Genomic DNA, 14,107 nt, shown 5'->3' with positions numbered 1-14,107 from the left:
CATGTGAAAAATAGAAAGAATTGATTAGGAGACTATTGTAGAATTCTAGGTGAGACATAAATATTGGATGTTATAAGTATCAAGATTATAGCTAGGTATTGGGATGCATGTCTGTAATCCCAGATACTGATAGGTAGAGATGGGAGGACTACAGTTCAAGGACAACTCAAAGAGAAAAGTGAGACTCAGTCTTAAAAGCAGTCTTGGAGTAGAGGTATGTATATACATTCTCACCTACTTGGAAGGGTCAAGAAATAGGAGTATTGTAATCTGTGGTAAGTCTGGCAAAATCACAAGAACATTCTCTGAAAAACAAACTAAAAATAAAACGAACAAACCCTAGCTGGGAATTGGTGGCTCATGCCTGTAATTCTAGCTACTGAAGAGGCTGAAATCTGAGGATCATGGTTCAAAGCCAGCCCTGGAAGGAAACTGTAAGACTCTTACCTCCAATAAACTACTCAAAAAGAGCCAGAAATGGTGCTGTAGCTAAGTGGTAGAGTGCGAACATTGAGCAAAAGAAGCTCAGGGAGTGCCCAGGCCCAGATTTCAAGCCCAAGGACTAACATGGCAAAAAAAAAAAAAAAAAAAGAGTATAAAAAGCAGAGAGAAGGAGGAGGATGAGGACGGGGATGAGGACAAGGACAAAACACACACACATACACACACACACACACACACACACACACATACACATTCAAAAATTACCAACACACACACACACACACAAATTACCAACACACAAACGCACATACACACACACAAATTACCAACACACACACACACACACACACACACACACACACACACACACACAAATTACCAAAAGATTGGGGCCACTGCTTAAGAGGTAAAATGCTTGTCTAGCAAAGCAAATCCAGTACTACAAAAATAAGAATGATGAATATTTGCTAGGGTTTGTTAAGAGATGGGATTATGGAGAAAGAAAGCAAGAATTACTTCAAGGGTTTTATTCTGAGCAACTGAACAGTAGAACTGTGATTAACTAAATAGGGTACTTAGCAATAATTAAAGCAGATAATATCACTGTTTTCATTGAACTTACATATTTAGAGTCCTTTTTCACATGAAGGCTATATTAATATGTACTGATATGTACATAATGTTCTGAAATAATAATATAAACTGGAAATGCTTAATTTTAAAGAGAATATAGAACTCTAAGATGAAATTTCACAGTTTAAATGTTAGTATTTATTGAAATAATATATGCAAATTTTAAAGTATATTTTAGACCTTTTGTAGAGTGAAGTAGTTACACAGAATAGGTGTAATAGGTAATAGGTGTTCAGCTGCCTGAAATTTCAGGCTGATCATTATGTTTAATCAAGCACCCAGATCAGGTAATAGAAGTGTCATTATCTTATTCTTTGTGTTCATTACCTGACTTCTCCCACAAGGATAGACTTTCTTACCTCTAAAGCATGTTTCATCTTGCTCATTTTTTAAATTAATATTACATTTGCTCTTAATCAAAAGGCAAAGAAGCAATTGCCTTGGTAATTAGAATAAATGGAATTTTAAAGTATAAACTTTTCTTTTATACTCTACATTGTGAATTCACATCATCATATATGGTTGGTTATGTTTTCATTCTAAAGTAGTGTTAAATTTATGAATATACCACAATTTTATCCATTCATTTGTTGAAAGGAACTTAAATTATGTATTGTTACTTAGTTACTATTACCCTAGTAAAATTTATATTGAAATCAACTTTGAATTCTGTACCATTAATTCACTTTTATTTTAAATCAATATTGGTATTTTTCTATGGAAAAAATTCATGAAATTTATATCTCTTTTCTAGGATGATTGTAGAGTGGTTTTGGCAAAACAGGAAATTACAAGATTATTAGAAACATTGCAGAAACAGCAGCAACAGTTTACAGAGGTCGCAGATCATATTCAATTAGATGCTAGTATTCCTGTCACTTTTACAAAGGTAATGCAGTTTAATTTTTGGTGTCTTTTCTTTATCTTTTTTCTTTCAATTTGTAATATTGGAGTTGAACCTAGGGCTTAAAACATACTGGACAACCACTTTAATACTGAGGTATAGCCCTAACCCCTTCAGATATATTTTTAATAAATCACAATTAATGTATATTGAACAATTATCTCGAGACAATCAGAAAATTCATGAATCATATATTCATGAATTATTTTTAAGAAAAACTTTTATTAGTAGAAAACAGGAACAAATGACAATGAATCTTCTTGTTCAAATCAGTTTTAAGATTATAAACTTATTTCCTTTTTCCTCTTCTTATCTGTTGTTTCCTATATTATTTTAGAACAAGTCCTAAAGTTATCTCATTTCATCCTAACATTGTATCATTTCATGTCTGAGATATTTTAATGACATCTCCCCAAACTGGGGATTTTGAGCAAAATTAATCACTCATACCCCAAAATTTGAAATTAATTTCTATTATCTTCACTAATATTATCAACTAAACAGTATTCTGTTTTCTCTGTTTCGCTCAAACCTTTGCGCACGCGCGCACGTGTGTGTGTGTGTGTGTGTGTGTGTGTGTGTGTGTGTGTGTGTGTGTGTGTGTGTGTATGTGCATGTGCCAGTACTCTGGCTTGAATTCAAGCCCTGGATGCTGTCCCTTCACTTTTTTGCTTCCTCAAGGCTGGCACTCTACCACTTAAACCATAATGTCACATCCAGCTTTTTGCTGGTTAATTGGTGATAAATGTCTCACAGACTTTCCCACACAGACTGGTTTATTTGTTTGTTTATGCCAGTTCTGAGGCTTGAACTCACAGCCTGGGCACTGTCCTTGGACATTTTTTTACTCAAGACTAGCACTCTGCCACTTGAGCCACAAGGCTACTTCCGGCTTTTTCTGTGTGTGTGGTACCAAGGAACTGAACCCAGGGCTTCATGCATGCTAGGCAAGCATTCTACTACTATGCCACATTCCCAGCCCCACAGGGTTGTTTAGATGATCCTCAAATCTCCGTTTCCAATAGGATTATAGACCGGTGCTCATACTTGATTGTTATATTTGTTTGTTTTTATACTAGGTTCCCTAGATTTGGAAAGGCTCATGATCTTCATCTTGTTTTTCTTGCTTTTCGTTTCTAGGGACACTTTAGTGTTGTTTTTTTCTTTCTAACTGTATGAAACATTAACATAGTTTAGGGTCAAATCCGAAAAGTAAGATTTTTTTTTAAATTTTTTGTTTTGTTTTGTTTTTTGCTAGTCCTGGGGCTTAAACTCAGCCTGGGCACTATCCCTGAGCCTCTCTGTGTTCAAGGCTAGCACTCTACCACTTGAGCAACAGTGCCACTTCTGGCTTTTTCTGTTTATGAGGTACCAAGGAATCAAACCTAGGGCTTCATGAATGCTAGGCAAACACTCTACCACTGAGCCACATTCCCAGCCCAAAGTAAGGTGTTTGTTATTTTTTTTTCCCAAAGAAGTATAGCTGCTATTGTATCTTTTTCCACCTCTTTTTATAGTGTTCAACATAGAAAACTGCATAAGTTTTAAGATCTGCATATTGCTACTCAAATAGTATAAATATATTTATGGCTTCTTTCTACATTTAAATATAAAATACATGCTTTTTTTAAGTTATTGCCAGAATTTGAGTATAATGAAGTTAACTAGAGAGAAATAGAAAAAGAAACATTTGCTCCCTATGCATGAAATGAGAGTTGAAGAAGGGACCAAATAATGGCTTGTTTTTGAGGCCTTTAGGCTTTCTGAGTTGAGCAAATAAACATGGTCTTGTCACACAAAACCCAGGTAACCTTCAGGACTTCCTTTTGCTAGAAATGGCTTTCATTCTCCCCATCTCTACCCAGATTTTTACGTTTTCAAAGGTTGAGTCAGATTTACATATTTATTCTTAAATTTTAAAAGAGAAGGTATGCCTCCTACTCTAGTGATTTAAAATTAAAAGGAAGAGCCAAAGGGGCCCATACTTATACTTCTAGCTAGTTTGGAGGCTGAGATCTGAGACTGTTATTTTCAAGGACAACTGTGGCTTAAATGGTTGAGTAGTCTTTTTTTTTTTTTTTTTTTTTTTTGCCAGTCCTGGGCTTGATCTCAGGGCCTGAGCCCTGTCCTTGGACTTTCTCAAGGCTAGAGCTCTACCACTTGAGCCTCAGCACCACTTCTGGCTTTTTTCTATGTATGTGGTACCGAGGAATCGAACCCGGGTCTTCGTGCATGCTAGGCAAGCACTTTAACCACTAGGCCAAACTCCCGGCCCTGGTTGAGTAGTCTTAAGCACAAACCACACACACACACACACACACACACACACACACACACACACACACACACACACACACACACACACACACACACACACACACACACACACACACACACACACACACACACACACACACACACACACACACACACACACACACACACACACACATTAAAAAGAGTTAACTTACAAGCCTGCCTTTTCGATTTTGGTTAAAAATAATAAGTAATTTCCCCGTCTCATCATCTATTTTGTATCATTTCCCCTTAAAAGACTTGGTTTCCTTTTAATCTTATTTTTTTCATATATTTTTTATTGTAATTAATAGAAGGGTTACATTACATTCGCCAGATGGACGGTGCATTACCTCACATACTAATCTTATTTTTTTTATAGCTGTTTTGTTATAAGAATGAATTGTTGGCCCTATCTGGAAAAAGGGGAACCAAAAAGGCATTTCCCTCATATGGAAGGTGACATAAGAAATTCAGTTGTCAGAAGATTAAACTATAGATGACAAAAACTTAAAGAGACGTAGTTAAAATTTAGCAGTTTACAGAAGTCTCACTGTTTTCATTGCATACAGCATTTAGGATTATGATTGAGAGCATTCCATGAGCACCATCAAATTCTCGTTGTTCTATACTATGGGACAAATCTCTGACAAGGTAAAATAAAGAAAAGGTATATTATACATGGCTTAGCTTTATGTTTCTTTCAAACTTATGGGATAGCATATGTACTTTTTCTATCTTGTTTCTTTTTTAGTACACATTCTAAAGATCACTCCATAGTAGTTTACAGGACATTTTTATTAGTGGTAGGATTATAGACAAGTGCCACAATGTCAGAATTCTTTGTAAGGTGAAAAAAAATCAGAAATTATCTAAAATATAACAATCATGGGTTGGCTAAATTATGATTCATGAACTGTAACAAAACCATTAAAGAAAAGTTTGGTTTTTATATATAGAAATTAAGATTCTATTGTACAATTTTGACTGGAAAATATTAGCATTATTTCTTTTTTAAGTGGAATAATCAGCCAGGTGTCCTGGTGTATGTCTATGATCTCATCAAATTGAGAGGTAAAGTTAAGAAAATAGTGGTTCAAGCTGGGCAAGTGGCTCACACCTGTAATCCTAGCTACTCAGGAGGCTCAGATCTGAGGATCAAGGTTCATAGCCAGCTTGGATACTTAAAACCATGAGACTCTTATCTCCAATTAACCACTAGAAAATGGGAAATGGGGCCAGGGCTCAAGGGATAGAGCTGAAGAGCTCACGGACAGCTCCCAAGCCCAGAGTTCAAGCCCCATGACCAGCCACCACCACCCCCCCCCCAAAAAAAAAAAGAAAACAGTGGTAACGGTGGTTCAAGGCCAGCTCAGGGGAAATTATTGCAAGCCTTAATCTAAAGAAAAACAAAACAAAAACAAAACAAAAAACAAGCTAAAGTGGTAGAGTATTTGCTAGCAAGCTTGAGGCCCTGAATTCAATCCTCAGTACCATAAAAAGAAAAAAAGAAGCACGGGGTTTTGTTTTTGTTTTTGTATATTAGTGTGTGCCTTAGGGAAATGTGTGGAGGGATATGCATTCCAAGTATTAACATTAGCTACTTCTGGGGATCGAGGAGCAGTTTGTATCTTTAACCATTAGAGTCTTATTTTAACATTTGAGTACAGAATAAAACAACATTAAAAGAAGATCTGATTGAACTAGGGTCTGGAAAAAAAATAAGTAGGTATATGTCTTTTTCAAAATTCATGCCAGAGATGAGTGGTTCATTTTACTAAGGAATTTGTTAGTTTTGTTAAGAAATTCATCTCCTTAAGATGATAAGATTTAGAAGATTTCTAGAACTCCAACTCAGATTGCAGTGGACTGAGGATGCATAGGGAGACATGGAGCTAAACTAAGGTGCTTTGTAAATGTGTGAGTAATGTCACATTTTAAGTTCATATCAAAATTATAAAAAAGTTTAAAATTTTCTAAATTATAGGACAATAGAGTTCACATTGGACCCAAAATGGAAATTCGAGTTGTTACATTAGGTTTAGATGGTGCTGGAAAAACTACTATTTTGTTTAAGTTAAAACAGGATGAGTTCATGCAGCCCATTCCAACAATTGGTAAGTATGAATACAGCTTTTTTACCTTCTTGGACATTGTGTAGATAAACTCTACCTTACCAGCTGTATGCTCTGGGTCTTCATGGATATTGTTGTGCCAGTGCTTTTTTGTGGCTCTTAGACACCAGCATTTAAGAGAAAAAAGATTCTGTGACTATGTGACTTTGGCGGAGTAGTGAGAAAGAACTGAGCATCTGTGGGTGGGGCAGTTAGAAGAAACAGATGATTGGTAACCTTGACTGAAAGTTAGGGGTGAGAAGAATGCTATAGACCTGCAGCATTCCAAGGTGCTGTGAATTCCAAGATCCTAAGGATCCTGGTGGGTATAGAGTACAGTAGGGGTAAAGTTGGTTGGATGAATGCTAAAGTTGCTATTGATGAATGCAGAAAATTGCTATGTCACAATTTTAAACTGGGATGCCTGTGTTTGATGTGTCATTCATTGGAAATGTAAGTAGAGTATAAAGGTAATTTATTTTTGCTAAACAGGTTTTAATGTGGAAACTGTAGAATATAAAAATCTAAAATTCACTATTTGGGATGTTGGTGGAAAGCACAAATTAAGACCATTGTGGAAACACTATTATCTTAATACCCAAGGTAAGAGTCAACAATAACATCATTTTTTTAAAGGTTTCAGGATGTTAGTTTTCAGCAAACTAATTTGACTAGCAAAACTAATATTTGGACAATAAATACACATCAAGGATAGCCTCTTATTTTTAAAGAAATGTTGATAGTTTGACTAAGATATATATTTTGTGTATATTTATGATAAGTCATTATTAGAATGACAACCATATTTACTTAGGTGTGCAGATAATTTAACAGCACTTGACTCTTGGTTATTCTTAACATGTAAAGTATATTGTTATTCATAAGGGTGTGATCACTGACAATAGAGTAGTGGTATAGAATTAAATTTTTGGTGTGTGTTCTTGCTATGTTCTGTCTATTTCTCCATTCTACACTTTGGCCTCCTACACCCCAACATGAAGTGTGTGTGTGTGTGTGTGTGTGTGTGTGTGTGTGTGTGTGTGTGTGTGTGTTGATACTGGGGCTTGGATTCTGTTCCTTAACTTTTTTTTTCCCTTCATATATCAATCTCCTGAGAAACTAGGATAATAAGCATGAACCACTGATTCTTTGGTTTAAATTCCATATGTCATTCTATTTCAACCTAAATATGCACCTACCTGTTTGTTTTTACTTTGGCATTTTTGAATTGTGCTTAGTTTCAGTTATAAGTGAGGAAAAATGAAATTTTGAATTTGAAGAAATGTTCAAAGCCTAGGGATGTTTTGCATAGGGGAGTATTACTTTGGAGAGGAAAAGATGGTAACAGTATTTTTTAAATACTTTTGTAAAGATTATTTGTAAAAGTAATCAAAGAGCAAGTAGCATTAGTCAGTGGAAGATCTTAAGACACACATGTTCACAGTCTTTGAGAGAAAAGTATTGATGTACAAAACAATTTGTGTTTGAAATAGTAAAATGTCATCAAATCTGTCATAGATGGGGAAACTAAGCCTGCAAAATTATGAGAACTATCCAAGATTATATTTTGATTATTTTAGGTGCTCCAACCATTAAACAGGCAGGCTTTGTATGAAAATAGAGATAGTAAACAAATGTAGTTAGTATACAGTGATTACATCATTAAATATTTGAATAATTTGCTGAAACTTAACAAGTAACCACTTTTTTTTTTTATTTTGGTAGCTGTTGTATATGTTGTTGACAGCAGTCATAGAGACAGAATTAGTGAATCACACAGTGAACTTGCAAAGTTGTTAACGGAAAAAGAACTACGGGATGCCTTGCTCCTGATTTTTGCTAACAAACAGGTAATAAGTTTTTCTAAGAGAATACTTATATAGCATTGGATGTTTCATAATGCAGCTGGATATACTTCAAAGACAATCGGTTTGATAGATATTTACAAACTTTCTGCTAGTTTACTATCATATAATCTACATGGAAAGGTCTTTGTTGGGTACCCTAGTATGTAAAATTATATCCTAAGTATACAAAAAGAAATAATAGTTTAAAGTTCACTTGTGTACTTACAGGATCAGATGTAAGATTCTGAGAGAAAATTAGAAAATGATTTCAGTAATACTCTAATAGGGAATAATGAGAGAAAAGTTCCAAAAGTTCCAAAATTATCTTCAAAGATTTAAAAAGTAGGATTTCAAGAGGTAGTGGCAGAGCCAGGTACCAGTCATGCCTGTAATCCTGAATACTTTTACAAATGACTTATCTGTAGATTATTACACATATTTGACATATAAAAGCATGACTTTAGTATTCAGTAGATTGTGTAAATCACATTTCTTTGGTACAATAGAAGGTAATTTTGATAGTCAAAATAATATGGAAAGCCAGGCACAGTGGCTCGCGCCTGTAATCCCAGCTACTCAGTAGGCTGCAATCTGAGGATCTTGGTTCAAAGCCAGGCTGGGCACTAGCGTCTATGAGACTTTCATCTCTCATTAATCACCAGAAAACCGGAAGTGACACTGTTGCTTAAGGGGTAGGGCAGTAGCCTTGAGCTGAAGAACTCTTCAGTGCCTAGGCCCAGAATTCAAGCCCCACTACCGACCAAGAAAATAAAAATTAAAAATAATAATATGCGAAACCCATACATGTGGATTAAAAAAGATATCTACTCCAATTGAAATGGTCATTTTTAAAAAGCCTCTAAACAAACACTGAAAGATGGAGAAAGCGTAATGTATATTTTTTTCTTCACATGAATATAGGAATTTTTGGAAAATTATGTAAGAAATTGTTATAGATTGTTGCTCCTGAAAAGTACAAGTAAGGAAGAGTGGGAATATAATGAACTCTTCATGACTTTCAGTCATGCTGCGCAGCCTTCATTCATTTCATTGTAGATTACTCTTTTAATACTTATATGACACAGGGTCATATAAATAATTTTAATCAAAACAATTTTTTCTGTTTATCTCAGAATAATTATTAAAGATGCATCAAGGTTTTAACTTAAACTTCAATATATTTCTACATAAATAATAACGAGAAAAATGGTCATCTGAATGAAAAATTTTGTTGTGTGAATATCTTTCAGGATGTTGCTGGAGCTCTGTCAGTAGAAGAAATCACTGAACTTCTGAGTCTCCATAAACTCTGCTGTGGTCGTAGTTGGTATATTCAGGGCTGTGATGCTCGAAGTGGTATGGGGCTGTACGAAGGGTTGGACTGGCTCTCACGGCATCTTGTAGCTGCTGGAGTATTAGATGTTGCTTGATTTAAAGTGCAGTTGAAGATAAGAGTTATTTTGCACACACTATGTTATAAGTAATTCTTCATTCCAAATATGATAGTTAATTTAGAATGTGTATATAAAAAACACCTTTAATGGGGAACTAAGTATGCTATTGCTTTTTTAAAATTCTGTGAAAAATTTAAATGAGACTGGTTTAAACAGATTTTTCAGATACATCTTTTTAAAAGTACATCTGTTATTTAAGTTTTCAGATTATAATGTGACCCATATATTGGAAGGGGAAAGTATTCACAGAGGAAGGGTAAGTGAAAGTCTGTTTTTTTAGTGATAAAAGAATAGCGAAATGAGTATCTAGCAGATCCTTTGTGGAGCAAGTAAAATATAGTTTCTTTAACCTGCCTTCTCACTGAATTTTAGTGGTACCTAGTAGTGGACATTGCAGATGCTCAGTAGAATCTAAACTACATATTTGTTTAATGGGATTACTTTATGTTCATTATAACAACACCTTGATGAGTAACAACCATAAAGCTATAAAAATTAGTATTCTCATTTTATTGAAACTTTCTCCTAAAGTATTTGTATAAAAAATATTACCTAAGTAGACTGGGTCGTTAGATTAATACTAAACTGAATAATAAAAAAGCTGTGAAAGTCATTTCAAATTAACTTATGAAAGACTCATTTTCTAGACTGAATCTAGCTAGATCAGCAGTCTATTTGCTCCTTCTGTGTGGTTTTTAACATATTAACTTTTCTTGCTAAAATAATACTGCATTCTTTTTAGAAATGTCTGTAGAAAAGTCCAGAAAGTCACACAAAGAACCAGGTACAGTTTTAGGTACAAGGTAAAAAAGAGAGAGCGATGCCTATTATTTTAGATATTTCCTAAAGTAAGTATGATTACTTCACAATAATACACAATCCAAGCTGTTTAGAACAAGGCCTCAATTATTTAAGAGGAAACATATGTCTAAAGGAGGAAAGGAAACATTGACAAAGTTTACCGGTTACAGTGTTGTGAATAAAACTTTTAACAATTTTGTACTCTTTACTAGTTCTCAGTTCTCATTTTTTAAGTGATAGTCTTATTATGGAAGCTCAATTTATTTAAATAGTTCCCTTTTTTTTAATGCTCTTTTTGTGTTAGGATGGAGTCTTAAATCTCACTAGTTGAATTGTTTTAAGGACAATGATGTTCAGTGACAGGATGTGACCTTTTAAGGAGGTACTGTTCTGGTTCAGTTTTTTTCAAATGTACTTTTGTTTGTTTAAAAAAATAACAATAAAACTGTTAGAAAACAAAGCATTAAAAAAGCCCACCAGTGTAATGGGAAAATGTAAATAAAGAAATATAGTATTTTGTCCTTTATTTTTCAAGTAAAAGGTCATGCTGTTGCAAGTAGTCTGTGTGTATAAGAAATACTTTTCAATTAAGTTATTTAATATTTGACTGATTTTGAATAACTGTGAAAATAAAGGTGTTGCATTTGCCTGTGAGCCCTTGAACTATTTTCTCTACTAGTTAACTGAAAAAACAAAGTATAACACTAACATGTGAACTTTCCTTGTGAATTATCATTTCATTAATTTTTCTAAACTTTGTAATTTACATTCTTAGCATCTAACCTGACACTATTTAAAAATTGTGCATAGGCCTCAATCATGTATATATCATGTAGTGTTTGTGACTTTTCTTAATGAAATATTTTTGTCAGATTCCTGTTACTGTTTATAGTTGTATTCTTTTATTAATCATTACTTAAGATTGTGCTTGCTTCCACTGAAAAATGTCAAATTTAAGAATCACAGAAGTTTTAAATACAGTATATTAGGATTTGCCCCGTCTCTGAATTTCTGTATTGTTTGAATATTATGTATGGATTGTGTAAAACAGGTTTTGTTAAGTGCATAGCCTGGTTATAATTCAGGAATGCTTTATAACTACCCAAAGCCGTTATTTATACTTCATATATGATCAGTATGGTCAGAAATAAAATGTTAAAATTATAAAGAAGCACTGTTATTCTAAATAGTCTGTTCCTTAACCATCCATCTAGTAATGTTGCTGGTAACAAATTTCAGAAGTCATTATTCTGGCATGGGGATTTAACACAATAGTACCATGCACAAAGCCCTGTGTTTGATCCCTAGCACTGCAAAGAAAAAAAAGGCATTATTTGCACTTTGGTTAAGTGAAGCAATAAAAGAAAAGGGGTGAGAATTGAGGTATAATTTATTAGATTAAGGAAAAAGATTTAGGAATAACTTATTTTGTATTTGCATTGTAGGTCAAATTTAAAAACAACTTTTTTTAGGGGTTCTCATTTTTGCAGTGAACCAAATAAAATGTTTATTTTTTAAATTTCACATTCAATCTTGTTTCAAATGAGAACATAGCATTTTAAATGATCATTTGAAAAATAATAGTTTGCTTGGAAATGTAGCTCAGTAGTAGAGTGATAATTTAGCCTATGTAAGTCTAAATTTGATCTCCTTTGGGGGGAAAAAAGAAAAACCTGAATTGTGATCACTGTGAGCTAAGACTGCTAAGAAACTTTTTTTAATTTAAATTTTATTTTATTATTTTATTTTCATATTTTTATTGTTATTATAAAACTGATGTACCAATGGGTTACAGTGATATAAGTCAGGTAAAGAGTACATTTTTTTTTACTAAGAAACTTTTTATGTAACATTGGGCTAGTTCTCAATTTATAAAACTACTATAAGAGGAAAGAAGGTCCTAAAGTATAAAGAGGAATAAGGGTTAAGTATGGGATAATATTATCATGCCTTATAATGCAACTTAACTTCAGAAAAGACCATTAGGATCTATGCATAATCTAGAACCAGTAGGACCCCTCTGTAATCCTAGCTACTTAGGAGGCTGATTTGCAGGATAACAAATAATAATTAAAAAAAAAAAAAGGCTGAAGGCATGGCTCAAGTGATCAAGTGCAGGCTGAGTAAACATGAGGGCAGTGCCCTAAATTCCCTCAGTATCTCTCTCTCTCCCTCTCTCTCTCTCTCTCTCCCTCTCTCTCTCTCTCTCTCTCTCTCTCTCTCTCTCTCTCTCGCACGCTCTCTCTCTCTCTCTCGCACACTCTCTCTCTCTCTCTCTCTCTCTGTGTGTGTGTGTGTGCATATATATGTATATATATACACAGAACAAAACGTGGCTATATGAAATTAGTAGATATAGCAGTAAAATTAGTTCAGAGACTTCACTGATTTCATTTCTTCTTCAGTTACCCTTTTTATAATTTACTTTATAACTAGAAAGAAAAACATAACAAGTATGTCTTTTAGGTCCATCAACAAATTAAAGTTTTAACATGTAATAGAAAAATTTATGTGATCGTTGCCTGACTTATGTAACTGTAACACCTCTGTATATCACCTTTATAATACCAATAAAATATTTTAAAAACAAAAATGCACTAGTCAAATAGGATTTTTCACTCAAATCAAAATAGTTGTACAGGGCTGGGAATTTGGTCTAGTGGTAGAGTGCTTGCCTAGCATGCATGAAGGCCCAGGTTCGATTCCTCGGTACCACATACATAGAAAAAAAGCCAGAAGAGGTGCTGAGGCTCAAGTGGTAGAGCTCTAGCCTTGAGAAAGTCCAAGGACAGTGCTCAAGCCCAGGATTGGCAAAAAATAAAAAGTAAAAATGTAGTTGTACAGTATTTTGTGGGAAATGAGGCATCACCACCACTTGGTGTCAGTGTAGCCACAAATTTACAGTAAGGCTGTAGGACTGAATAAATCTAGGCAGTAACACCTGAAGTTAGAAAGGGTAAAAGCTACATTTAAGATATTTGCAGCTTAGTCAGGCATTAAGTGGTGACTCATACCTGTAACCCTAGCTACTCAGGAGGCTAAGATCTGAGGATCATGGTGCAAAGGCAGCCAGGGCAGAAAAAGGCCCCTTGAGAGTCTTATCTCCAATTAACCACTCAAAAAACTGTAAACAGGGCTGTGGCTCAAAGGCACTACCCTGAGCAAAAGAGCTTAGAGACAGTGCCTACACCCTGAGTTCAAACCCCACAGCTGCCAAAATATATATATATATTTTTTTTGAGGCTTAAGTTTACATTCTTTAAAGAGGACAGAGAATACACAGTATTCATCTATCTGAATTTTTCTATCCCTTATAGGGACTATGATACAAAAAGCAAATATAGTAAGTAATTCTAACTCATTGTAAGAACATGAATTCCTGAAATAATTCTGTTTGCATCCTATTGGTTTCTGAAAACCTCTATCTAGAAATAGTCATAGTTCAAATAATCTGATCTGAGCCTACTGGTAGCTTGGTTTAAAGGCCCTAGCCACTGGTATAGAGCTAAATGTCTTCTATTTCTTGTGGCAATCTAGGGTTTAAATCCAGAGCACCCTGCTCGATTGGTAGGCACTCTACCATGGAGCCCTGCCTCCAGCCTTTATACATACTGG

General features: G+C 34.5%; 1 protein-coding gene across 1 annotated transcript in view; it reads left to right on the top strand.

Moving 5' to 3' along the window:
• The window catches only part of Trim23 (tripartite motif containing 23), a 29,127-nt gene extending 17,464 nt beyond the window's left edge, over nucleotides 1-11,663 (top strand). Inside the window, exons 7-11 of the mRNA XM_090331741.1 lie at nucleotides 1,832-1,966; nucleotides 6,264-6,393; nucleotides 6,883-6,993; nucleotides 8,116-8,240; nucleotides 9,488-11,663. Of these exons, the coding sequence (XP_090187867.1) occupies nucleotides 1,832-1,966; nucleotides 6,264-6,393; nucleotides 6,883-6,993; nucleotides 8,116-8,240; nucleotides 9,488-9,667 (681 nt within the window). The 3' untranslated portion in view covers nucleotides 9,668-11,663. The remainder of the gene's footprint in view (nucleotides 1-1,831; nucleotides 1,967-6,263; nucleotides 6,394-6,882; nucleotides 6,994-8,115; nucleotides 8,241-9,487) is intronic.
• Nucleotides 11,664-14,107: the final 2,444 nt, after the last annotated feature.

This window comes from Megascapheus bottae, chromosome 4 (assembly GCF_031878675.1).
Source record: "Megascapheus bottae isolate mThoBot1 chromosome 4, mThoBot2.hap1, whole genome shotgun sequence".
Lineage (NCBI taxonomy): Eukaryota > Metazoa > Chordata > Mammalia > Rodentia > Geomyidae > Megascapheus > Megascapheus bottae.
The sequence above is the reverse complement of the archived record's forward strand: the minus strand, read 5'-3'. Positions and strand labels throughout refer to the sequence as shown.